Here is a 26,006-nt window from a genome sequence, read left to right on the forward strand (position 1 = left end):
CTGGATGGTAATGGTGTGGGCATACTCTAGCAACAGGATGGTGTGGCTGTATACCAGACATCAAAACAACAGTTCTGAGTTGACTGCTAATTGGGCATCGCTTCTCTTTTTAGTTTGTGACTTTTAAAACTTTTGCTAATATAGACGGTAAAGTGAACAACACTTCTAAGGTAAGAGTTAACATTAAATTAACACCAATAAGCAAGATTTTCATTTGGTAATTAGTCTGATGTGCACTTATTCTACTTCCATTTGTTGTTACGAAGACACTGCCTAAGAACATTTTAGAAATGTCTTGCATATCTACAAGTAATGCAACCTAGATACACAGTACAATACAAATAACTAACAAAAACAATATAATTTGCAGACTAATTAATGATTTGTCCTCTTTATGGAGAACTCTGGGGTAAAAAAAACCTTTATATTCAGGAACCAAACCAGGGACATCAAGCAAACTTTACTCAGACCACCTGTTGGAATTATCAGAGCTCTCAAAAACAAAAAATTGCTGGAAAGGAACAAGTGTTAAAACAAGTACCTAAATGTCACTTTATGATAAATTACCTTTAATATAACACACTTTCCAAAATAAGTGAAGATCCCAAAATCATGAAGAAAGGAAAGTTATCATAGATTAAGTTTAATTAGGAAAGCTCAGTTAACTAAGTCATCATTCTAAATCTGACAGTAGTTGGAGCTAGTTAAAACATGCTTAGAAAATTTGTATTACTTTTCAAACATAAGTGACTGGAACACAACGATTTAGTGCATTCTTGAATCTTCCCTTAGATTTGATTTCAGAGAATCTAATGATAATCTAAATGTGGTTTCTGTTCATTTCAGGCAAGCAATATCAAAGACATGTTTATCAGCTGGTTATGTACTTTCATTGCAGTCAAAATGCATATGGATTGAACATTTGTCAAATTCAGGATAAGTGCAGTTAGTTCTTAGACATGTTTTTCTCCATTACACAACAGGGTGAAAAATACCATCCCATAGTCAATTACGATCATCATACATTTACACAATATGACATGGTCCTGAGAAACGAATCTGCATTTATGCACTTCAGATAGTAACTTCAGGGCCAGGGTAAGGTTCAGCACCACACCAAAAATCAGAAGGTTGTGATATTTCCATGAGACAAACTTCTTTTTGTCCCTGAGCCTCTGCCTTTTTGTCCTCTGATTCTGAAGCAGACTGCATTACTTTGTAGTAATGACAGTCCCTCCCTTCCTCTGGATCATATGGGGGAGCCAGAATATCCAGGAAAGCTGTGGGTCCATCCACTGCGTCTATTTGGTGAAGGTTGTCTCGGTCAGGGGTCAAAAAACACGGACCGCTCTCTTCTGTCAATTCACCCACCGACCGGAGTATCGATCTCCTCAAGGCACCTCTCTGGAAGGGTAACAGCGGAGGGCTGAACTGCGTGTCACTGACAACGTTGGTTGATTTGTTCAACCTGTCAAAACAGGTGATCCTGACCTTGCCATAAATCACTTTCAGCATGCCGTACATACCCGGGTGGTCGTGCAATGGTATGGAAGCACCGCTCTTTAGTAAAAACACCCCCATGCTGAATTCGTCTGTCTCGCATATGTGCATGTATGTGACCGGGGAATTGTGTGGCAAAGGCGTTGAAGCGCTGCCAACTTTCCTTGGAGCAATGTTCAAGTCTGCAGCTCTGACTTCGGCCATGAGGGTTTGAAGTTTACCTTGATTATCCAAAAACGCTTTATCACCAACCGAATAGGGATTTCTAAAAGTTACAAACGCCTGTCGTGCAATTTTCTGAACGAGGGAGGTCATGTCTTGAGGCATCATAACTAGCCAGCGAACGGTTGTCCTATACACTAGTCTCGCACTTGCTAGCTAGCTTCAGCAGCAAGCTAGGTATACCAACACAGCTGCCGTTGATTTTGCGTCGATGAGAATGAACGACTACACCCAGTGAATATATAAACAGCTTGATATAGCCGGGCCTAAAATAAAGCAGAAAGTCTAATATAATTTTACGAGAGGGGTCAAGTAGCATACAAAAAACCACCTCTCCAACAATACCCCATTTGCGGATATCATTCACACACGTCCGCAAAGGAACCAGCAACACAATCGGCTACGTCATATTTGTAATGAGGAAACCTTCAAAATAAAAGCCTGAATTACAAAACTTTAATAATAAAATATTCAAATTATTACAGTACTTTTCGATTAGTACAGTAATTTTCGATTATTATTTAACTAATAACAAATAAGATTAACAATGCATGAAAACTATAAGACTGGAGTATTAGAAAGATGCTGAAAGATGCATTGGAGCTATTTACTGAACCCCCAGGATGTGTTATGTCCTTGGGCAGGATGTGTAATATGTTGTTTGTATATATGTACAGTATACTATATGCATACTCTGTTAGTAGAAATTGGGTTAATGTCGATTAAGGTAATAATGTCCGTTCTCAAACTATTTACTTTTGTTACACATTCTAAAACCGGTCACGTTCAGCTCCGGAGACAAGTGTAGGCTATATCCATCTCGTTTGGAAGGGAGAGTAGTGACTTTGGTCGTTCCAATACATAAGCAGAAATCGATTGTGTCTTTTGTCAACTTTACTTAATAGCAAATATACAACTAATTGAATGGTGGTCTCCAAATGCAATTTCTAAATTTCAAAACAATAGGCGTTACTTATATTCCTCTTCATAAATTCATGAAACGATAATGGATTTTACTTCTAGAAACCCAATTTAATAACAGGATCTCCCTTTGTATGAACATGCTGTTTAAGTCTTCAAATACAACCAAACATGTTGCCAAATGAACATGCTTTTATTCAATTTCTATACAATTTGTGGCAGAAGAATTTAGCAAATGGCATTTTGGGCCAACAAGCACTCTCAAGTCTTCTCTTCAGTGTGTTTCGTACGTCATCACAGCAGGTGGACACGTTAAGTAACGCATTAAATGTATCATTAGTGCTATACTTAATTCCACAACATTCTATGGAATTAAGGGAACGTGAGAATTAGCACACCTATGTAATCACCTCTCAGAAAACGTTGTTTCTTATGACACGTTGAAACAGGTGTCATGTTGTTACTGTGTTTTTTTAAGATTTGATGTTGCAAAAATGCCACTGTAACTCCATTGCACTAAGTCTGTAAAGAGTTGTAAATACTGTTTCTGCTATTCCCCTTGTAGACGCTTGAGGGAGGAATTTACCAATTTCTCATTAAAGACTGGTACGTTCACAATACTTAGTTCCTACTACTTTTTATAATTACTTTTTCCAATGTCACAAAATTACACCGACAAGAGAAAAAGCTGTTTGACTTGTGGTTTAACTGAACAATATAATAGGGTTAATGTGCAGGGATAGGCTGAAAATGAATTGTTCGCCGACGGAATTACAAAAAAAATTACGTGCAACATTTTTGCAAGTCCTAATCAAGTCTCAAGTCTTAAAGGGGCATTTCATCCACGAGGACATTATGTGGTTTGTGTCATGTTTGAGAGATTTCTAGGTCATTTAGATTTGTTTCACACATAAATGTCCAGAAAGAGTGTGCTATGTATTGAAGAATTACAAGGATACAAAGCCACTTCCAAGCAATTTCAAGCACAACATTTCCCTGTCTGAAAGATCCTCTACAAATGGTGAAAATGCCAGACAACTGGCAACAAAGTAAAGAAGAGTGGGCAAAAAAAATCCTCCTAGTTGATGTAAGATACTGAAAGACAGTTATAAGAGACTGGTACCTACCATAAGGCAATGTTATTTTTGAGCTTAGTTAATTTCACATAAATTAATGGATAGGTGTGCTTAACGATAAGCCAGTGGTTCCCTACTCTGGTCCTTGAATACATCTAACAGCACACATTTTTGTTGTAGCTCTGAACAATCAAGTCAACAAGGCTTGATAATTAGTTGACAAGTTGAATCAGCTGTGAATGCAATAACATTGTGTACTGCTGGAGGTACTTGAGGACCGGAGTTGGGAACTAAGGATGTGTTTAGGGAAAGGGGTCGGTTTGAGATTCACAGATCCTCTTACCTGGTAGCTACCAGAGATGGTGTCTGCTATGGCTAGTGAATATGTATTACATAAGGCGAACTTCCTCTACTCTCTGACTGGAACGCAATGAAATAGGTTCCACTGCCTCCCTCCAGCCCACACAAAATCATGTACAGAAACTAACTCTGTTGTCCATACGGAGGCTATAAAATTTTTGATACAGCAATGTGAACTGCAACATATTAGTCTAGTTATGTGAGTATTCAAGGGATTAGATCCTTGTTTTAGATCACTGTGAGAAAGCTTGGCGTTACCCTCAACCGTGACTTCTCCTTTGATGAACATATAAAATATATCTGAAGAGCTGCTTTCTTCCATCTTCAGAACACTGCAACAAATCTGAAACTTGTTAGCAAAAACTGATACAGAAAAACGAATCCATGCTTTTTTACTTCTAGATTAGATTAATGCAATGCTCTCTGGCACGACTTTCTGTCATAAAGCTCCACTAATGTGGAATGATCTGCCAATTAAGGTTAGAACAGCAGACTCAGTGCAAACTTTCAAGTGTCAACTAAAGACTCATCTCTTCTGCATGGTCTATGATTAAGTGGAGTCTGGCTCACAGGTGTGAAGGTGAATAGAAATGCTTGATACTGTCCACCCTTGCTGTCTTGCCAGATGAGCTGTCATCGCCACTGGGATGCCCTCTCTCCAATCCCATTCGGGGGCGGAGTCACTGGCTTGTTGTTGTCTCTCTGTTGCGCCCATCATGCAATTGGAGTGAACTCTGCTGTCAATATTCGTCCCTCATTCAGGTTGGTTGCGGTTGGTTGTTGTCCCTTTCGTTGATGCTTGGCAATGTGGGTGGATTGTCCTCCTGCCGGTTGGGCCCTGTCCTGGGCCTCCCCAGGATAGGGCCACAGTGTCACTGGACCCCCCTATCACAGCACCAAGATTTTACGCTGCTATATTATTGTGCTGGGGGAGTAGGGTCAATTCTCCTTCTCCAATGTAAATCTTTGTAAATCTAAAGAATGCAATCTCTATATTTACCTTGTCTCCTGCTCCGTTTAAACTTAGGAGGACATGAGGTCTTGGCCCACACCCCTGGAGTACCAGGCTCAAAAGACTTGTTGTCCCTGTCCAAAGTCCTCCTGGTTGTGTTGCAGATCAAGACGATACCTATTGATTCCAGCTGCCACTCTGCTGAACATTCCCCCCTGGGTTGTCCCTATCCTTATCTATCTGGTCATGCTTCTGACCTGGACTAGGTTTTATAGACTTTGGACACAGCCCACATGCATTTACTAATTGTTACAACTTGTGGTCTTAAAATGTTCACCCAGCAGAGCCAGAAGAGGACTGGTCACCCCTCCAAGCCTGGTTCCTCTCTAGGTTTCTTACAATATTTCGGCCCCTTTTAGGGAGTTGCACTCGATCTAATCTTTAGATGTTGTCAACTAATCTCAGCACAACACTGCTCCATTCGTCTGACCACTTATTTGTTTCATTCTCTCTTTCTGTCCTCCACTGTCAGCCCCCTCCAATGATTCAGCCTGTGCTCTGGAACACTTGTTCACTCTCCCCAACTGCTCTTTCTTCTTCAATCCCATCATCTCTCCCGTCTCCAAAATCCTTCAACTTTCTATCTCCATTGTCTGCCTCTTCCGAGAGCCACAGGGAATACAGGTGTTTATTGCAACACTGGCAAGACTGTTGACCAGCCTCACACGTTCTACATTTTAATTTATATTAGTTTTTATGTTTGAGAAATGCCTAACAAAGCTGTCGCTGGCCCTATACTGACTGTGCTAACGATACTACATTACAGGGTAGTTTTTCCTGTCTTTCCTGTGTCCAGTCCTCTCTGATATCCCCCTTATACTCAGTCTGTATTGTTGGGAACATTGGGGTTATCCTGGCATTTTGCATGTGTTCACTTCCATTGACCAGTGCAATTCATGAAGAACATAGCTTCATGTTGTACCTAGTCAAAAGCCCAAATATAAGCTTTTTCATTGTTCTAAACAAGCAAATATTTTATAGCCCCATTCTTCTAGCTTTAATATTTCACTACCAACACAGTTCATGAATAATAATTTTGATCACAAAAGATGACAGTGAAATGTGAAATAGAGACCTCAAAATGACAAAAAATTTGTGCTGATGCACTTTAATCTGTCATGGAGACCAACTAGTTTAAACAAAAGTAGTATAACTGTTCACAGTATTGCATTTTGCACAGTGTTAGTACATATTAAAGTGTGAAGGTATTTATACAAGAGTTTATTCTTGCAAATAAACCCTACCTACACATATAAACCAGAGATACTAAACTTGGCAGATATAGTAACACTTAATTAAACTTAATGTATCTCTGGTCACATCAACACCGTAACCAGTCTGATTGTCAAATGTTAACAACAATCTCCATATGAAACTTATATGCCCCAAAGTGCTTTTTACTCAATTGTACAATGCTCCATCTCCAATATAATATACCTTGCTTTGCTACAAAAGTACAACTCATAACAAGGTACATATTGCATTTGCTACATATGGAGCATTTTCTCACAATTGACAATATCTATGCACCTCATGCATTTATGTCCAATTACATTCACAATGCAAAAGAATACAGAGGTGGCAAACTGAACACTTGCAACAAAAACTTGAAGCACACATAAAAATCACTATCTGATTAAATGCAAAAGCATTCCAATAACCACTTTTGGAAATGAGTCCAGTGTACTCTACAATCAACAAAGTACAAGGATCTGAAATTATCCCATAGACTATATATATATATATATATATATATATATATATATATATAGAAGGGTTGGAGTAAATAACAATGAATATTAAAATATTGGGTATATTCATGTTTGCTACATTCTTCATGAAACTACATTTCACATACTGCAACTCTATACAAAAAATCAACATATCAATACCATGAACAAAACATAGTCACAACAATTACAAAATATTTGTTTTATATTAATTTCTATTCTAATACATTCCCATTGTTTGATGGATGGCATTGAATTGTAAACAAACACCTAATTACCATTTATTTTTACTAGAGAATGAATGAGTGTAATGATAAGCTTCTGTGGAGAGAAAAATGATTGTTCCAATATTTGCATAATCATTGTGATTGGAGCATAGCTGTAAGGGTTATTAAATCCTCTGTTCACCTCAAACACATTAGTTAAATAATGTTAAAGGAATTTGATTACATAGTTGCCATGACACAATAGGCTGCTGAAACAGACCTTTCCGTATATCTTGTGTATATTTTCACGATTTTAATCCGCTTTGAGTCTTGATTGGATATATCTTGTTTTTTACCCAACGGGTGGAAGGACTGATGACAAGTTTACTTGTTAAGTTTGGCTGGCTAGATAACTAGCTGCCGGCTAATGTTTGAATTTAAAAATGTATTGCACACAACACCGTCTTCTTGATAAGAGACCTGACAGCTTTGAAAATGGCAAAGAGCTTTTAGTAGGGATGAATACTGCTGTAGCAGCTCCATCTCCATCACCTAGCATGAAAGGTAACCAGTCTCTTCACTAAGTTGGCACACTCTGTTGTGAAGGAACTCTCCAAAGCTGGCTTCAGTTCTTTTGTTTAATCTACCTATTTCTTTCTACTGTAAATGTTTCTCTATATCTGTTGTCCTTTACTAGAACCAGCTTTTAGCTGTGGATTTTTTGCCTACAATTTGAAATTCAACTATGAACCCCCAATTTTCAAAACAGTGCAATAGTCTTAGGCCATCAAAGAAATATTACCTGGGCAATAACTGTTTATTTGATCATGAAAACTATATATAAGTTAATAATAAATAAAAGGACAATAAAAAGGTAACAAGAAAATCTTGTCTTGTCCAAAAAGTTATTGACATCTTGTGAAATGACTAGAAGAGATATAATAAACAAATATGAAGACATAAAAAGCAGTGGAAACCCCAAAAAGCTGTCTGCATCTCATGAACAGTATGCTTCAATGGCATTAACTTGAGGGATAGAAGTAAAGTTAGTGGACAACTTGGTCAGCACCTGGCAGAGTCATTTAGCACAAAAGTACAAGCTTTGACCGATTGGCAAAAAAGTTACCTTTCAGCACAATAACAACCCAAAACCCTCTGCAAACATGATTAAGTCCTGCTTGTTGCATAAGTCTGCAGATAGAACACTCACAGAGTTAAACTGACTACCTCAGAGCATGACCTTCAACATATCTAAAATTGTGTGGGACAGGAAAAAGAACAATAAACAGCCAATGTCAAGAATGTACCCCAGGACTACTTGAAAATATTACATGACAGTCTACCAAAACAAATTGATCAATTTTAGATCGTAAGGGAGGCAACACAAAACACTAATTTGTTTTAAAAATGCAATATGTTTTGTTCCTTTTCATTGTATTACTTACTCTTTGTGTTTACTTCAATGTTTTATATGTTCTTTTCCCTGAACAAATTAACACTTGAAGCTCAGATAAATGGCTTAAAACATTTCTCAGATGGCCCAAGACATGCAAAGAACTGTGTAAATATTTGAAGACTGAAGAAAGGTCTGTCTTTGTCAGATGACGAGGAGTGTAGTAACCTAAAGAGACTGGTACCAAGGCAATCCTGCATCAATTATATAGATAGAAAATAATGAAAATATTAATAATACTTTCAAATACTTGAGTTAAATGCAGTGGAGTGTATTTGACACTTTCCAAATGTATTTGCAAATACAATATTAAACTACTTCCAAATAACTTGATGATTGTACATATCCTAAATACTGTTGAATTAGAACCCAGGTCTATTTCCTGGCTTTGAATGAAATATTTATTTATTGTGGTTTTAAAGGCCATAGGTATGCTGTTTTTTTAACAACAAATGAAAAATGTCATACAATATTTTTTATTTCGATGAACACTCAAAAGTACTTAAATAATACTAAAATTACAAAACAATATTACAAACAATTAAAACTAATTAAAACAAATGATGAAAATCTGATTACCTACCCAGGTTACTACAGTAGTATATTAAAGAATAGGACAGAATAATTATAACATTTTTGTAAAAACCAGCACACATATGGCCATTGATGTAGGCATTCCCTGCTGAGTGCAACCCTGTTTCTAAAAAAGTTGGGACGCTGTGTAAAATGTAAAGAAAAACCAAATGCAATGTGCAAATCATTTAAACCCTATATTCAATAGAAAATAGTTAAAAGAAAGATCAAATGTTGGAACTGAGAAATGTTACTGTTTCTTCAAAAATATATGCCCACTTTGAATTTGATGCGAGCAACATGTTTCCAAAAGTTGGGACAGGGGCAAAATAAGACAGGAAAAGTGCAATGCTAGAAAAGCTAAAAAAAAAAACTGGTGGAACATAACACAACTATTTAGGTTAATTGGCAACAGGTCAGTAACATGATTGGATATGAAAAGAGTCACTCTTGCATGTGCACTAGCATCATCTATGGTACACAATATCATTAAAAGATCCAGAGATTCCGGAGAAATCTCTGTATGCAAGGTACAAGGCCAAAAACCAATATTGGATGGCCGTGATGTTCGGGCACTGCATTAAAAACAGACACAATTCTGTAGTGGACATCACTGCATGGGCTCAGTAACACTTCCAAAAACCTTTGTCTATGAACACAGTATGTCGCTGTATACACAAATGCAAGTTAAAACACTACCATGCAAAGAAGAAACCATATACAGTTGTCCTCATAAGTTTGCATACCCTGGCAGAAACTGTGACATTTTGGCATGGATTTAGAAAATATGACTTTTATTTAAAGATAGTGATCATATGAAGCCATTTATTATCACATAGTTGTTTGGCTACTTTTTAAATCATAATGATCATCACCCAAATGGCCCTGATTGTAAGTTTACAAACCCTTGAATGTTTAGCATTGTTACAGACACACAAGGTGACACACACAGCTGTAAATGGCAATTAAAGATGAATTTCCTAAACCTGTGGCTTTTTAAATTGCAATTTGTGTCTGTGTATAAATAGTCAATGAGTTTGTTAGCTCTCACATGGATGCATTGAGCAGGCTAGATACTGAGCCATGGGGAGCAGAAATAACTGTCAAAAGACCTGTGTAACAAGGTAATGGAACTTATAAAGATGGAAAAGTATATAAAAAGACATCCAAAGCCTTGCAAATGCCAGTCAGTACTGTTCAATGACTTATTAAGAAGTGGAATATTCAGGGATCCCTTGATACCAAGCCAAGGTCAGGTAGACTAAGAAAGATTTCAGCCAAAACTGCCAGAAGAATTGTTCGGGATACAAAGAAAAATTCACAGGTAACCTCAGGAGAAATATAGGCTGCTCTGGAAAAGGACAGTGTGGCTGTTTCAAGGTGCACAATACAATGATACTTGAACAAAAATGAGCTGCATGGTCAAGTTGTCAGAAAGAAGCCTTTACTGCACCAATGCCACAAAAAAGCCAGGTTACAATATGCCCGACAACACCTTGACACACCTTACAGCTTCTGGCACACTGTAATTTGGAGTGACGAGACCAAAATAGAGCTTTATGGTCACAACCATAAGCACTATGTTTGGAGAGGGATCAGCAAGGCCTATAGTGAAAAGAAAACCATCCCCACTGTGAAGCCTGGTGGTGGCTCACTGATGTTTTGGGGGTGTGTGAGCTCTAAAGGCACAGGGAATCTTGTGAAAATTGGTGGCAAGATGAATGCAGCATGGATGCAAAAAAGTGGTATCGTTGCATCCCTACAAAAAACTGCACGGCGTCATTGATGCTGAAGGGGGTAATACATAGTATTAAGAACTAAGGGTATGTTGAACTTTGAACAAGGGTCAGTTCATTTTCTTCTTTATTGCCATGTTTTGTTTTATGATGTAGTCATTCTGTTATAACCTACAATTGAATACGAATTTCATTAGAAATAAAATCATTATTAAATAATTATTTTTGGGAATCCGGCTTGTTATCAGTGCATAGTTCAAAAGCCAGCATCCGTGATGGTATGGGTGTGCATTAGTGCACATGCAAGAGTGACTGACATATTTGTGAAGGCACTATTAATGATGAACAATATGTTCAGGTTTTGGAGCAACATCCAGACAACGTCTTTTTCAGGGAAGGCCTTGCTTATTTAAGCAAGACTATGTGAAACCACATTCTGCACGTATTACAACAGCATGGCTACGTAGTAAAAGAGTCCTGGTGCTAAACTGGCCTGTCTGGAGACCCCAAACTATTGAGCAGCTGAAATCCTATATTAAGCAACAATGGGAAAACATTTCAGTTTCAAAACTAAAGCAATTGGTCTCCTCAGTTCCCAAACATTTACAGAGTATTATTAAAAGGTGACGCCACATAGAGGTAAACATGCCCCTGTCCCAACTTTTTTGAAACATGTTGCTGGGATGTCTATTTCCAAAAATGAATTGATAGGTTGTCTTTGTACTATTTTCAATAATAAATATAGGGATACATCATTTGCACCTCATTGCATTCTGTTTTTAGTAGCACTTCACGCAGCGTCCCAACTTTTTTGGAAACAAGGTGGTATTATCCAGGATTGGGCCATTTAAATTAAAAGCTGCCATGGAATATATAGATTTATTAATGTAAAAAATATATATATATATTACGTCTTTTCTAAACTTCTCAATACACTGAAAAATACAGTTTCTTAGTATTGTTTTAGGGGATCACCTAGTCATGACAATTGGTGTCTCTTCTCACAAGGAATAATTTTGCTTCTTGGAAGAATCAGGAATTGTCCCACCATTTTGAATTATGTGAAAATGACATCCCTCCATTACCACTGGCCGGATCAGGAAGGGACTTAATATATAGCATCTATGGACCAAAGTCAAAACAACGTCAACACGTAGGTAGGCATTTCAAGCAATATGGCTAATATGAAATGACAAACATTCAATTGGTTGTGATTTTACACCAATGCATATTAACCAGTTTATTAACCAGTGTCATAAAACATTCTGTACATTTAAAAAAGAAAAAGGTATTCAATATTTTTTAAATAAGGGCATATCTGACAGGAAGAAATGTTTGGGGCGCCAAATTGCTTCACCTTGAATCCTGGGTCAGCGATGTTTAAATTTTACATTGAAATCACTTTCTGAATTCAGTTCCTTTGATTTTATCCCAACCCTGGTATTGTCTAACCATTGATTGACTAAACAAATACAGTATTATATGGGCAACTGACAAATAAGGGTTTCAATCCTAAATCTAATTAGTCCTGAGAAAATGTCATATGGTGCAACCACTATAATTTGCTTGATTTATAATTAAATATTTATCTTATAAGATACAGTACAAGCCAATGGTTTGGACACACACATTCAAGTGAATGGGCAAGTGTGTCTAAACTTTGGACAGATACTATAGTTGCACATGATAATTCAGAGATGATTTTAGAAACTGATACTCTGCACCTATATACCTTACGGTGTTCATGTTGCAATGAAGAGCGGATCTGAAATGGAGGGCAGGGATTTACTAGGTTCTTACAGTCTGAGAGGAGGGGCTCCTGGAATTGTTTCGGACCTGCATTTACTTAACAGGCGTAATTTTATATACACACACACATTGTTTTTTGATATTGACACGTGGAAATGAATTATGTTGTCGTCAAAACGGGCATTTTAATCCTATTTGCACCAAATTATAGTGTTTTTCAAATTATATTGTTTGTCAAAAGTATTTAAAATACAGTGACTGCTTCCTCTGAAAATATATTGACAATATTTCATAATATCATCACATACACTTAGATATGTATGCTCAGGTGAATGTGTATTCGTGCATGCACCTCATGACATTTTCACATTCTTTGACATGCCAAAACAAATGTATAATTGTATTGATTCATCCGTATGTTTCCAAACAGACTAAAACATTTAGAAATTTGCATTAAGAAAATTAATAAATTAAAATGTTTTTATTATAAAATCTTCAAACAAAAAATAACTTATGTCAATTTCCCATATATACATTCAATGGTCGGATTCATACATGCATCAGATTACCTAGTCTTCAAACCCAGCTGATCTTTGGCGCTGGGTCCAGACTTCATCTCTGCGATCAGGTCTAAAGCAGCCAGAGGCACCCATTCGCTCTCTAGGGGCATTGGGGAACGCTCGTCCTAACTGGGAGTGGTATTTTCTACCCTCCTGGGGACATGACTGTGACAGCTGAAAACCCGCTGACCTAGAATCGGGAGTGCAACAGACATAAAACACATTCACGTTTCAACAAGATGCAGGTGAAGAAGACAGCAGTGCTAAGTGATTCATATTTCTGAGGTTAATTGTATAATTGAGAATTTTTGATTAACATTGTCATTGTAACAACAAATTGATTTTATTTTATAGTGATATCTTTCCCAGATAGCTACAAAGGTCTGTGCTGGTTTGGGGAACAAACTTAGTCAACAACCAGTCATAACAGACATAAATGTTTCTTTATCATCAGAACAATTATGAAAAACTGTCAAACTACAGCACAACCTAGATATTTTCAATATGTGGTTTATTAAATACAATGTTGCCTTTTACATTCTAGTAATATATATGTTCCTTTAAGTCTACTGGTTACTATGATACTGTACACCAATCAGCCATAACATTATGACCAACTGCCTAATATAGTGTAGGTCCCCCTTTTGCAACCAAAACAGCCCTGACCCATCAAGGCATGAATTCCACTAGACCTCTGAAGGTGTGCTGTGGTGTCTGGCACCAAGATGTTAGCAGCAGATCCTTTAAGTCTTGTAGGTTGCGAGGTGGGGCCTCCATGGATCGGACCTGTTTGTCCAGCACATCCCACAGATGCTCGATTTTATTGAGATCTGGGGAATTTGGAGGCCAAGTCAACACCTTGAACTCGTTGTTGTGTTCCTCAAACCATTCCTGAACCATTTTTTGCTTTGTGGCAGAGCACATTATCCTGCTGAAAGAGGCCAATGCCATCAGGGCATACCGTTCCCATGAAAGGGTGCACATGTTCTGCAACAATGCTCAGGTAGGTACGTGTCAAAGTAACATCCACATGAATGGCAGAACCCAAGGTTTCCTAGCAGAACATTGCCCACAGCATCACACTGCCTCTGCTGGCTTGCCTTCTTCCCATAGTGCATCCTGGTGCCATGTGTTTTCCAGGTAAGCGATGCGATGGTCCAGTTCTGATGCTCACTTGCCCATTTTAGGTGCTTTCGGCAGTGGACAGGGGTCAGCATGGGCACCCTGACTGGTCTGTGGCTATGCAGTCCCATACGCAACAAACTGTGATGTACTGTGTGTTCTGACACCTTTCTGTCTGTACCAGCATTTTCAGCAATTTGAGCTAACGTAGCTTGTCTGTTGGATCGGACCACACGGGCCAGCCTTCACTCCCCACGTGCATCAGTGAGCTTTGGCCGCCCATGACCCAGTAGCCGGTTCACCGCTTTTCCTTCCTTGGACCACTTTTGATAGGTATTGACCACTGCAGACTGGGAACACCCCACAAGGGCTGTAATACTTACAAAGCATGTAGAGGTCTGTCATTTTTAACATAGGTACACTTCAACTGTGAGACATGGAATCTAAAACAAATATCCAGAAAATCACATTGTATGATTTTTTTATAATTAATTGCCATTTTATTGCATGACAAGTATTTGATCACCTACCAACAAGTAAGAATTTCTGGTTCTCACAGACATGTTAGATTTTCTTTAAGAAGCCCTCCTGTTCTCCACTCATTACCTGTATGAACTGCACCTGTTTGAACTGGTTACCTGTATTAAAGACACCTCTCTACACACTCAATCAAACAGACTCCAACCTCTCCACAATGGCCAAGACTAGAGAGCTGTGTAAGGACATCAGGGACAAAATTGTAGACCTGCACAAGGCTGGGATGGGCTACAGGACAATAGGCAAGCATCTGGGTGAGAAGGCAACAACTGTTGGCGCAATTATTAGAAAATGGAAGAAGTTCAAGATGACGGTCAATCTCCCTCAGTCTGGGGCTCCATGCAAGATCTCACCTCGTGGAGCTGCAATGATCATGAGAACAGTGAGGAATCAGCCCAGAACTACACAGGAGGATTTTGTCAATGATCTCAAGGCAGCTGGGACCATAGTCACCAAGAAAACAATTGGTAACACACAACACCGTGAAGGACTGAAATCTTGCAGCGCCCGCAAGGTCCCCCTGCTCAAGAAAGCACATGTACAGGCCCGTCTGAAGTTTGCCAATGAACATCTGAATGATTCAGAGGAGAACTGGGTGAAAGTGTTGTGGTCAGATGAGACCAAAATCAAGCTCTTTGGCATCAACTCAACTCGCTGTGTTTGGAGGAGGAGGAATGCTGCCTATGTCCCCAAGAACACCATCCCCACCGTCAAACATGGAGGTGGAAACATTATGCTTTGGGGGTGTTTTTCTGCTAAGGGGACAGGACGACTGCACAGTATTGAGGGGAGGATGGATGGGGCCATGTATCGCAAGATCTTGGCCAACAACCTCCTTCCCTCAGTAAGAGCATTGAAGATGGGTCGTGGCTGGGTCTTCCAGCATGACAACGACCCGAAACACACAGCCAGGGCAACTAAGGAGTGGCTCCGTAAGAAGCATCTCAAGGTCCTGGAGTGGCCTAGCCAGTCTCCAGACCTGAACCCAATAGAAAATCTTTGGAGGGAGCTGAAAGTCTGTATTGCCCAGCGACAGCCCCGAAACCTGAAGGATCTGGAGAAGGTCTGAATGGAGGAGTGGGCCAAAATCCCTGCTGCAGTGTGTGCAAACCTGTCAAGAACTACAGGAAATGTATGATCTCTGTAATTGCAAACAAATGTTTCTGTATCAAATATTAAGTTCTGCTTTTCTGATGTATCAAATACTTATGTCATGCAATAAAATGCAAATTAATTACTTTACAATGTGATTTTCTGGATTTTTTTTTTAGATTCCGTCACTCACAGTTGAAGAGTACCTATGATAAAAATGACAGACTTCTACATGCTTTGTAAGTGGGAAAACCTGCAAAATCTGCAGTTATCAAATACTTATTCTCCCTACTGTAGTTGAATGCAGATGGGATGTATCACACTCAAGGACAGATTTAAAAAAGTCGTTCTTGGGAATAATGTTTCTTTTAATTTTATTATGACTGTTATTATTAATTTCCAACTTTTTTCTTAATACAAATTAACGATAAAGCACCACTAGGATTTTAAAAAATCCTCAGTAAACTCAAAACATATTTAATGACATAATTCAAAATAAATACTGATACTACAATCAAAGTAATTTTTGAATGTTGGTAATTCACAAAGCAAGCACTCATTTACTTAAAATTCCTTCCCAAAGTAAGTATATAATTTCATTGATTTACTGTTCTAATTTTTTTCTGTTTCATATTTTGATTTTGAAACACTGACACTGAAAATATATTATATGGTTTATATTATATTACATTGGTTTTATGTTGGGAAATAGACAAAAGTGCATTCTGCAGAGGTTGGAAATTAAATAATACAAATGCATAGATTGGGAAATATAATATATATATATTAAATATCCTTGTGAGCCCCTGTTTGGATACATAATCAGGATGTGAAAGTGGCACAAGAAGTCTTGTGAGAAGCCACAGAGAGGCCAACAAACATTTTGATACACAAGTTGAATAAGATATGATAAATTCAGTGGCTGGGAATGATGTAATGGTTCACTGATCAATCAAAATGCTCTGCATAAAATTGGCATGCACTTGAGGCTGGTAAGGAAGAAAGCCATTACTCAAAAAGTACCATCTGAGAATGTGAGAGTGACCCAGCTGTGATTTGTGAAAAGGTTTTGTGATCATTTGAAACAAAGATAAAGCTTTTTGGCCAAAACTCAGTGATGTTGGTGGCATGAACCCAGCACTGCAATGCCGCAATTCACACTAACCCAAGAGTAATGTATGGTGGTGGTAACATCAGGCTGTGGGGATGCTTTTCATCAGCAGGGAATGAGCATCTGGTTAAAATTGAGGAAATATTAGATGGAACAAAATAACAATCCCATTCAGAATCTGTGGCAATATTTGAAATGTACAGTGCACAAACATCATCCAACCAACCTCAATAACCTAGAGCTAATCTGCCAAGATGAATGGGCAGATTAGCTCTAAACTCAGACACTGTCCAATTCTGGTGGCCTACATACCAAAATATTTTAAACTGTAATTGCAACGAAGACTGGATCTACCAAATATGAATGTTTGGTTGGTTGAATAATTATGTAAGCAACATATTTCAGGAATAGTTCCGAACATAAAACCAAAGTAAACATAAATTTTTTTATTTTGACAGTCAGTGTTTTCAAATACAATGCAAATCTTTATGTACAATATTCCAGTAAAATTTAAGAACTGATCAGGGGTTTGAATACTTTTGCAAGGCACTGTATAAGAAATACTACATGCCGATTCAAGGCTTTGCTCAAATGGAATATCAGGTTTTGTTCAGCATAAGCATGAGTAAGCCAATGTTCATGCTTCTAGACAAAACTGAACCAAGTGGACTAATTAAATACAATACGTAATTATGTTTTATGGGGTTGGTTGCGCCCATACCTGCAGTGCTCGTTGCTTCAGCATTCACATTACTTAAATAAAATGTTGGTTCAGTTAAATTTTTTATTACTTTATTACTTAATTTCAATCATCATCTCAAGTTCTAAGTTTTAATACTCATATGCATGCAATAAACAAGGCAAACTACACAATGAAATTCTTACTTGCAGGGTTCCTACTTGATCATGCTGAATAAGAGAGAGTAAGTTAATATAGAATAATAAAAAAAAATTAAAAAAGAAATCCCATGCAATGATCTTTCACAAATTCTCCCCTTCCTTTTGTTTGAAAGCTCCTTGGTGCCTGTGCTTGAATGGTGCCTATGCATGCTTTGCAATTCAATGGGACCATACAGAAACTGTGAAAAACTACAGTTTCTGTAGTTTCTGTAGTTCTGTAGTTTCTGAGGCCAATTAACTTACTAATACAAGGGGGGGGGATATTTCAGTTCTGAATCTTTAATATATAATCTCATTTAATAATAATAATATTTCCATTAAAAGTATGGAGTATGTTGAGATGAAAAAATCTAACTGCATAAAAATCTGTAGCACTGACATCACAAAATGTGAAAAACTGTACTTCCTACAGGGCACTATGTCAAAAACATATGTTCACAAACTTGCCTGCTTTTGGTGATTCTGTGAGATCCATTTTCAGCTGTCTGTTGCTGCAAGTCAGATAAAAAAAAGATATTTCCACAGTTGAGACACAACCTCAAAAGATTCGATTAACCAGTTATTGAATGTTGGGAAAGATATCATGTAAAAAAACTAAACTCTAAATAAGTTACCAAGTTGAATCAACAGTTCTCATGAGAGTTTAAATGTATGAACCATTATTATTATTACTATAATTACCATAGTTTCCCGTTTATAAACCACGGCTTATACACAGATTTTGAAAACCTTTTCAACCACTGCGGTTAATACATGGGTGCAGCTTGTACACAAGTTTAGATTTTTACAACCGTTGTAATGATTGCTTGATGAGGTAGCTTAAATTGATTGCTTGAGGAGGTAGAGGTCTCAGAAACTGAGACCAAAGTTATCAAATTAATGCTGCGGTTTATACACGGTGCAGGTAATAAATGGGGAATTATGGTACTACTACTATTACTATTATTAATTGGTATATGCAACCAAAAATAAATGTATTAAGATATTAATGCACACTTGTACAGTGAGGGAAAAAGGTATTTCATCCCCTGCTGATTTTGTACATTTGCCCGCTGACATAATATGATCAGTCTATAATTTTAACTGTAGGTTTATTTGAACAGTGAGAGACAGAATAACAACAAAGAAATCCAGAAAAACACATATCAAAAATGTTCTAAATTGATTTGCATTTTAATGAGCGAAATATGGATTTGATCTCCTCTCAATCTTACAGATTTCTGGCTCCCAGGTGTCTTTTATACAGGTAACGAGCTGAGATTAGGAGAACACTCTTAAAGGGAGTGCTCCTAATCTCAGTTTGTTACCTGTACTTAAGACACCTGTCCACAGAAGCAATCAATCAATCAGATTCCAAACTCTCCACTATGGCCAAGACCAAAGAGCTGTCCAAGGATGTCAGGGACAGGATTGTAGACCTACACAAGGCTGGAATGGGCTACAAGATCATCGCTAAGCAGCTTGGTGAGAAGGTGACAACAGTTGGTGCGATTATTCGCAAATGGAAGTAACACAAAAGAATTGTCAATCTCCCTCAGTCTGGGGCTCCATGCAAGATCTCACCTCGTGGAGCTGCAATGATCATGAGAACAGTGAGGAATCAGCCCAGAACTACACAGGAGGATTTTGTCAATGATCTCAAGGCAGCTGGGACCATAGTCACCAAGAAAACAATTGGTAACACACAACACCGTGAAGGACTGAAATCTTGCAGCGCCCGCAAGGTCCCCCTGCTCAAGAAAGCACATGTACCGGCCCGTCTGAAGTTTGCCAATGAACATCTGAATGATTCAGAGGAGAACTGGGTGAAAGTGTCGTGGTCAGATGAGACCAAAATCGAGCTCTTTGGCATCAACTCAACTCGCTGTGTTTGGAGGAGGAGGAATGCTGCCTATGTCCCCAAGAACACCATCCCCACTGTCAAACATGGAGGTGGAAACATTATGCTTTGGGGGTGTTTTTCTGCTAAGGGGACAGGACGACTGCACCGTATTGAGGGGAGGATGGATGGGGCCATGTATCGCGAGATCTTGGCCAACAACCTCCTTCCCTCAGTAAGAGCATTGAAGATGGGTCGTGGCTGGGTCTTCCACCATGACAACAACCTGAAACACACAGCCAGGGCAACTAAGGAGTGGCTCCGTAAAAAGCATCTCAAGGTCCTGGAGTGGCCTAGCCAGTCTCCAGACCTGAACCCAATAGAAAATCTTTGGAGGGAGCTAAAAGTCTGTATTGCCCAGCGACAGCCACAAAACCTGAAGGATCTAGAGAAGATCTGCAAAGAGGAGTGGGACAAAATCCCTCCTGAGATGTGTGCAAACCTCGTGGCCAACTACAAGAAAAGTCTGACCTCTGTGATTGCCAACAAGGGTTCGAATAATTATTTCACTCATTAAAATGCAAATCAATTTATAACATTTTTGACATGCGTTTTTCTGGATTTCTTTTTTGTTATTCTGTCTCTCACTGTTCAAATAAACCTACCATTAAAATTATAGACTGATTATTTCTTTGTCAGTGGGCAAACGTACAAAATCAGCAGGGGATCAAATATTTGTTTCCCTCACTGTACATGTGTTAAACAACAAGTAAAAAATACCCACCAAGTCACTCTTATTATTAGAAACACAGAAAATAATCTATCATTCTAAACAGACAACCTTGATATTGAATAGTACCATGTAATCATTGTAGTTTGGTGGGCTGGGGGAAATTTGGTAGTACTCCAGTAGCCTCTCAGCCAGGGCGATGCGTTTGAGCAAGTTCTCAATGAAATGTTGGATCCGAACTTTACCACATATCTCATGCTGGGCTGCAGCTTCCAGGAAATTCTGAATGGTAATAACCTCCCTAAAAACAAATTCAAAGAAATTCAAGCCATGAGAGAGCTCGCCCTATCATAATAAAAGTTTACAGTTAGGATAGCTTATCAATCTGCACACAATGCTACAATTTAATTGCTCCTGTCAATTTTCCCAACCTTCTCCTTGGAGACATTTATAATGTTTGTTTTGATTTAATTCATTGAACAAGTGTGCTTTCTGAGGGTTTGAACAAACCGGAGCCAAAAGCAGCTGAGATTGATTAATCCTGTGGACTAATACTGCATCCACTAATCAAATGTGTTAGATTGTAACACCACCAACTAAAGGCATTCATTGAAATAGGTCAAACGATCTTAAGGAAAAAGGGTAAATTATTGGTCCTCAGATTCAAATAACGAATGAAAGAAAGATAATAATAATGCAGATAAGTAGCCTGTAAGTGCGGTCTTGTCTATTGGCCTCTCAACCAGTGGACTGAAGAAAGATACAGCTCCTCTGTGATGTCAGGTTATTCCTTCTGGTTATTATATAATCATATCATAGTCTGATGATGGCTGTGAGGTTAATGTACGCCAGAGGTGTCAAACCGGTTCCACGGAGGGCAGAGTCTTTCACTCTCACCTTGTTCTTGATTGATTAATTAGGTCACTAACTGGTTAGTTTCTACCCTCATCTGGTTGTTTAGGTCTGAACTGGGAACCAATTTAAAGGAAAAACCAAAAACCTGCAGACACTCGGCCCTCTGTGGAACCGGTTTGACACCCCTGATCTACGCTGCATCTTAATTTTTCTTACAATTCTGTTGTATCAAAAAGAAATGACAGTGTAAAAAGCTATATTGAGACTCTGGTCTGGTTCCACCTTCAGCACTGTCCACCAGTAAGGTCAGGTCAGGTGGAACCTAGCAATGCTGCAGCTTGCAGCACGCCTTTTCCTTAACAACAAATAAAGAACTAACATGGACAACAGTAGGACTAACATTCTGGCTAAAAGTAAAGTGGAGACTAGCTGCATCACCTCTTGCTTTATTGAGAAATATCAACTCCAACCGAAAATAGAGAAAGATTGCCACACAAAGGCTGTAACGTGAATTTAGTCTAGGCCAGTTTGATGACATTGTGACTGGGAACAAGCTACACATAGCAATTTCCATTTTTCACCCTTTTCATTTTAAAGGTAATGCCTGTAGCATTATGTAGCATTTCATTATGTGCAATTCATTAAAGTGGCAGATTTTAGGAGAGATCAGCTGTTCTAACATCAAATTTTGCTAAGGCCCACAAGTTTTGTCCCTGAGGGAAACAGTGAGGGGAGTAGCTAGAAACATGCCAAATAAGGTTGCTACAGCACTAAAAAGTTTAACTCTCACTTCCAACAGCAACAAAATAAAGATGTACCAGATTATTGTGCTGGTAACTGTTGTCTGCAAATTGACCTCATGACTAAAACTGTTATGAAAAATAAAGGAAAAAGAAGGTTTAGGTTAATATTACATTACTGGTTCAGACACTCACTGTTCTCTCCTCTCCAGCTCATTCTCTGAATTGTTGAGCTGCTCCTTGAGTGTGGCAATCACCATCACAGCCATATCCACCTGCCGGCTCAGCGCCCTCTCCCTCTCATGTACCTCCTGCCTCTCCTGGGCTAAGTGTTGGGAGTGTGCACGCTCACACTGTAGCTCTGTGTCTGTCTGGGCCAGCTCTCTGCTTATCCTGTGCAGCCTTCTCTGCATGGTGCTGTCTGCTGCCCGTAGCACGTTGGTCAGCCTGCGTCGGACCGAAACCTCCCCAGCACAGATGCTCCACTTTTGGGAAACTACCTCTGTCTCGCTGCCTGGTTCTGTGGGATTGTCTAATGGAAGAGGCAAGGGGATATTAGTTTTCACAGGGCTGCACTTGCGGAATTTGAGATCATCTTCACTTGCTCCTTCCTCTTCATCATCCTCAGTCTGCATCTTCTCTGCTGCTTGTGTCCCCACACTATGCCTACGACACCGCTCCATGCAGCTATTGACCCCTCGTGTGTCACTGAGTGAGCGCACGTGCAGAACTCTCTCTGGATGAGAGTGCCCCCTGCTGGTCGGGAGCCTCAGCTCATGCATGGTATGGTAGTAGTTGTGGCTGTATTCTAAGTGGGCTCTCAGAGAAGACAGGCTACGGAACCTCTCATGCTCCCCACACCGAGAGCATCTGAATGGGAGCTCGGGGTCAGCAGGTGCCCCACATTCATGCCCATTCTCTGTGAAGAGGGAGGTACTTCTGGAACATACCCTCTGCTGCATTTCACCTACCACCTGGAAACAGACAAGACAATGGTCACAAGACAGTTGATATATATATATATTAATTGATTTATGTAGTCCACTTACAGCACTAACAAGACTGGTACTTAATCCACAACGCACTCAACTGCAATGGATGTGCATTCAGAAGTATAGGATAATCTAATCAGAATAACCATACAACATTAGTGCACATTTTCTTTTAAATCAAAACCATTGCCCATGTTTGATTTGAATAAATGTCCCTATTAATGTGATTGAATGTCACCTAAAAATGTGTCCTCAATGGTTGTGTTCCAACACAGTGTTGGGTAGGTAACTTTCTAAATGTAATTGGTTACCAGTAGTCTACCTGTCCGAAACTAATCAGAAACATTAATGTTGGAATACCCAATCTCAGCACGGTAATCTACGTTTCCTTTTTAAATGTTGATTACCCATCCTTAAAAGGCACATCTGTCAAGCCAAATGTCCCAATGTTCCCTGAATGAGAATTAATTACCAGTTCCTTATAAAGTGTTATAGTTTTTTTTGTCATTGAACATTTTTACAGCATTATAGTTATTTTATATTCATTGAATATTTATAAAGCAGCTATCATAACAATATGTGACTAAAGAGTTCACAGTAGCTGGATGTGGCATTCATAAGGTGGTATGTAGACTGTATCATTGTGCACCAGGTTTACAAGTAGGGTAGGCTACAACCATGCCGTTTTTATAACAGGTTGTTACGAGTTGCTTTTACACACACGCACACATAGACCTGCAGTACTATATGCAGTTAAATAATTCATATTACTCCATCATATGGCAGGCAGGTAACATAGTTGTTAATAGTTTGGTTAGGTTGCTGGACCGAATCCCAAAGCAGATGAAAAAATCACAGGTAAACACAAAGGTCATTCTTTAACACCCCAACTACATAACAAATGTACACATGAATAACGTTCAATTACTTAATTTAATACTCGGTACGCTCTTACGTAGGTCATTGGAAGATGAACAAGGAGAAATTCAAAGATAACTAAAGTAATCTTGTTATTATCTGTGAATTAATCCTCGAAGTAAATATGTGCATAATTGGTTTCGTACGCTATCTAAATGTCCACCACGGTTTCGTGCGTGTTTTGACCGGTCACCGAATTAATATAACTAGCTCGTTCACCTAGTATAACGGTCAAATTGGTAACGGCCTGTAAAAATCCCATTAAAAAAACAGCCAACAACAGACAACAGCAGTATAACTTTGATTGACAGCCTACTGAAGCAAACGCAACTCAAGTATTTAGCGAAGCAATTATTCAGGAAAGGACTCGATAAGCGTGTATAACTGCTTATAACATAACGTAATGTGATTTAACGCTGCTAGCATTCCTACTGTATCGCTACTTGCTGGCTCACCACGCTAGCCAGGCTGCTGATGCCAATATAAATAGTTTGATGTATTATTTATTTATAGCTATTACTTAAACGTTATCTTGCACGCATATAGCTTTACCTGTATTTGCATGATGATGTCATGCAAAAAAGTAAGATTCCCCCGCAAGCAAATCTGCTGCGTAGGGTCCGGTAGGGTCGTGCAAATTCCATGTGTTTCGTAGGCAACATTAAATTGTCGGTTTACCTTCAAAATAAAGGTCCCACATTAGAAAATGGAAACGGGAATTGTGAAATATTTGAACCTATGATTTCCATCGACTTTTACCTCTAAACCAGTGGTTGTCAAACTTTTCTGATCAAACCAAACCTTCTAAGTAGCATCTACAAGCCTCAATTAAAAAAAAAAAGTGCACATACAACATATTTTAGAGTCCCATGGTGAACCAGGAGTTGTCCAGCTTATCCCCAGTGGTACACTCTACCATAGTTTGAAAATCAATTCTCTAAACAACCCAAAATGCATGGAATTATTTTAAACTGCAACTTATCATTCCCTTTTGGTTGGTCACTTTGGCTCCACAATGGGGACACTCATGTGTCAAGGATATCTGTGAATACATTCATGCCTGAAAAGGCCCTACAGGTGTATAGCATCCGGAAGCCCTGTCTTCTATCCTATAAAAAATACCCAGCTATATTCACTGATTTATAATTCTTCAGGTACTCCTGTGCAGGGCCGTAACTACATATGAGGCACCTAAGGTCCATTATAATGTCTAAAAAATTTAATTCCAGATTCAGATGTATATGACTTGGATGGTGAGTTATTTTTTACTTTCCTTCAAAACTATTTTATTACCTACTGCAGACCAGATGGAATTGCCTCATGGGTTGAATGGAACTGCCTTGCGGGCTGAATTCAAAATGTTTGGGTCACTTAGAAATGTCTTTGTTTTCGAAAGAAAAGCACATATTTTGTCTATTAAAATAATGTAAAACTGATCAGAAATACAGTGTATGTATTGCTAATGTTGTAAATGACTACTGTAACTGGAAACAGCTATCCTAAGTCCTGTGTTCCAAAGGCACGTTGTGTTTGCTAATCCAAGTTTATCATTTTAAAAGGCTAATTAATCAATAGAAAACCCTTTTGCAATTATTTTAGCACCACTGACAACAGTTGTGCTGATTAAAAAAAGCAAAAAACTGCCCATCTTTAGACTAGTTGAGTATCAGCAATTGTGGGTTCGATTACAAACTTAAAATGGCCAGAAACAAATAACTTTCTTCTGAAACTCATCAATATATTCTTGTTCTGAGAAATGAAGGCTGTGCATGCAAGAAATTGCCCTAAAAACTGAAGATCTCGTAATGCTGTGTACTACTCCCTTCACAGAACAGCACAAACTGTCTTTAACAAGAATAGAAAGAGGATTGGGAGGCCCGGTATACATCTGAGCAAGAAGACAAATATATTAGAGTGTCTAGATGCCTCACAGGTCCTCTACTGGCAGCTTAATTAAATACACTCCACAAAACACCTGTATCAACATCAACAGTGAAGAGGTGACTCCGGGATGTTGGCTGCAAAGACAAAGACATCTCAAACTGGCCAAAAAGGAAAACATAAAAATAGGCAAAAGAACAGACACTGGACA

At 38.6% G+C, this 26,006-nt stretch overlaps 2 protein-coding genes across 3 annotated transcripts; both read right to left on the reverse strand.

Annotated features, from left to right (window-relative positions):
• Window positions 1-617: 617 nt before the first annotated feature.
• Window positions 618-2,118, reverse strand: adob (2-aminoethanethiol (cysteamine) dioxygenase b). The gene has a single exon (XM_010869869.3). The coding sequence runs from the start codon at window positions 1,828-1,830 to the stop codon at window positions 1,075-1,077; it is 756 nt and encodes a 251-aa protein (XP_010868171.1). The 5' UTR covers window positions 1,831-2,118; the 3' UTR covers window positions 618-1,074.
• Window positions 2,119-11,538: 9,420 nt separating this feature from the next.
• On the reverse strand, window positions 11,539-24,568 carry znf365 (zinc finger protein 365). Of its 2 annotated transcripts, XM_010869871.4 has the most exons (7): window positions 24,467-24,568; window positions 22,200-22,978; window positions 20,539-20,710; window positions 18,308-18,351; window positions 17,015-17,083; window positions 13,108-13,288; window positions 11,539-11,911 (listed from the first exon to the last, which is right to left on the reverse strand). In XM_010869871.4, exons 1-6 carry the CDS (start codon window positions 24,476-24,478, stop codon window positions 13,108-13,110), a joined length of 1,257 nt encoding a protein of 418 aa, XP_010868173.2. In that variant the 5' UTR covers window positions 24,479-24,568; the 3' UTR covers window positions 11,539-11,911. The 2 variants fall into 2 exon arrangements, with proteins under 2 accessions (XP_010868173.2, XP_019902624.2); XM_020047065.3 differs by lacking the exon at window positions 17,015-17,083 and having other exon boundaries at window positions 11,539-13,288.
• Window positions 24,569-26,006: the final 1,438 nt, after the last annotated feature.

Source organism: Esox lucius, chromosome 6, assembly GCF_011004845.1.
Source record: "Esox lucius isolate fEsoLuc1 chromosome 6, fEsoLuc1.pri, whole genome shotgun sequence".
Classification (NCBI taxonomy): domain Eukaryota; kingdom Metazoa; phylum Chordata; class Actinopteri; order Esociformes; family Esocidae; genus Esox; species Esox lucius.

Excerpts from the sequence above, each read along its gene's own strand:
- adob (XM_010869869.3), bottom strand. The coding sequence starts at position 1,830 with ATGATGCCTCAAGACATGACCTCCCTCGTTCAGAAAATTGCACGACAG.
- znf365 (XM_010869871.4), bottom strand. Across the intron at positions 20,711-22,199 it reads GAGCTGGAGAGGAGAGAACA|GGAGGTTATTACCATTCAGA; the intron begins GTGAGTGTCTGA and ends ATTTGTTTTTAG. Across the intron at positions 13,289-17,014 it reads CCACCATACATTACTCTTGG|GTCAGCGGGTTTTCAGCTGT; the intron begins GTTAGTGTGAAT and ends TCCCGATTCTAG.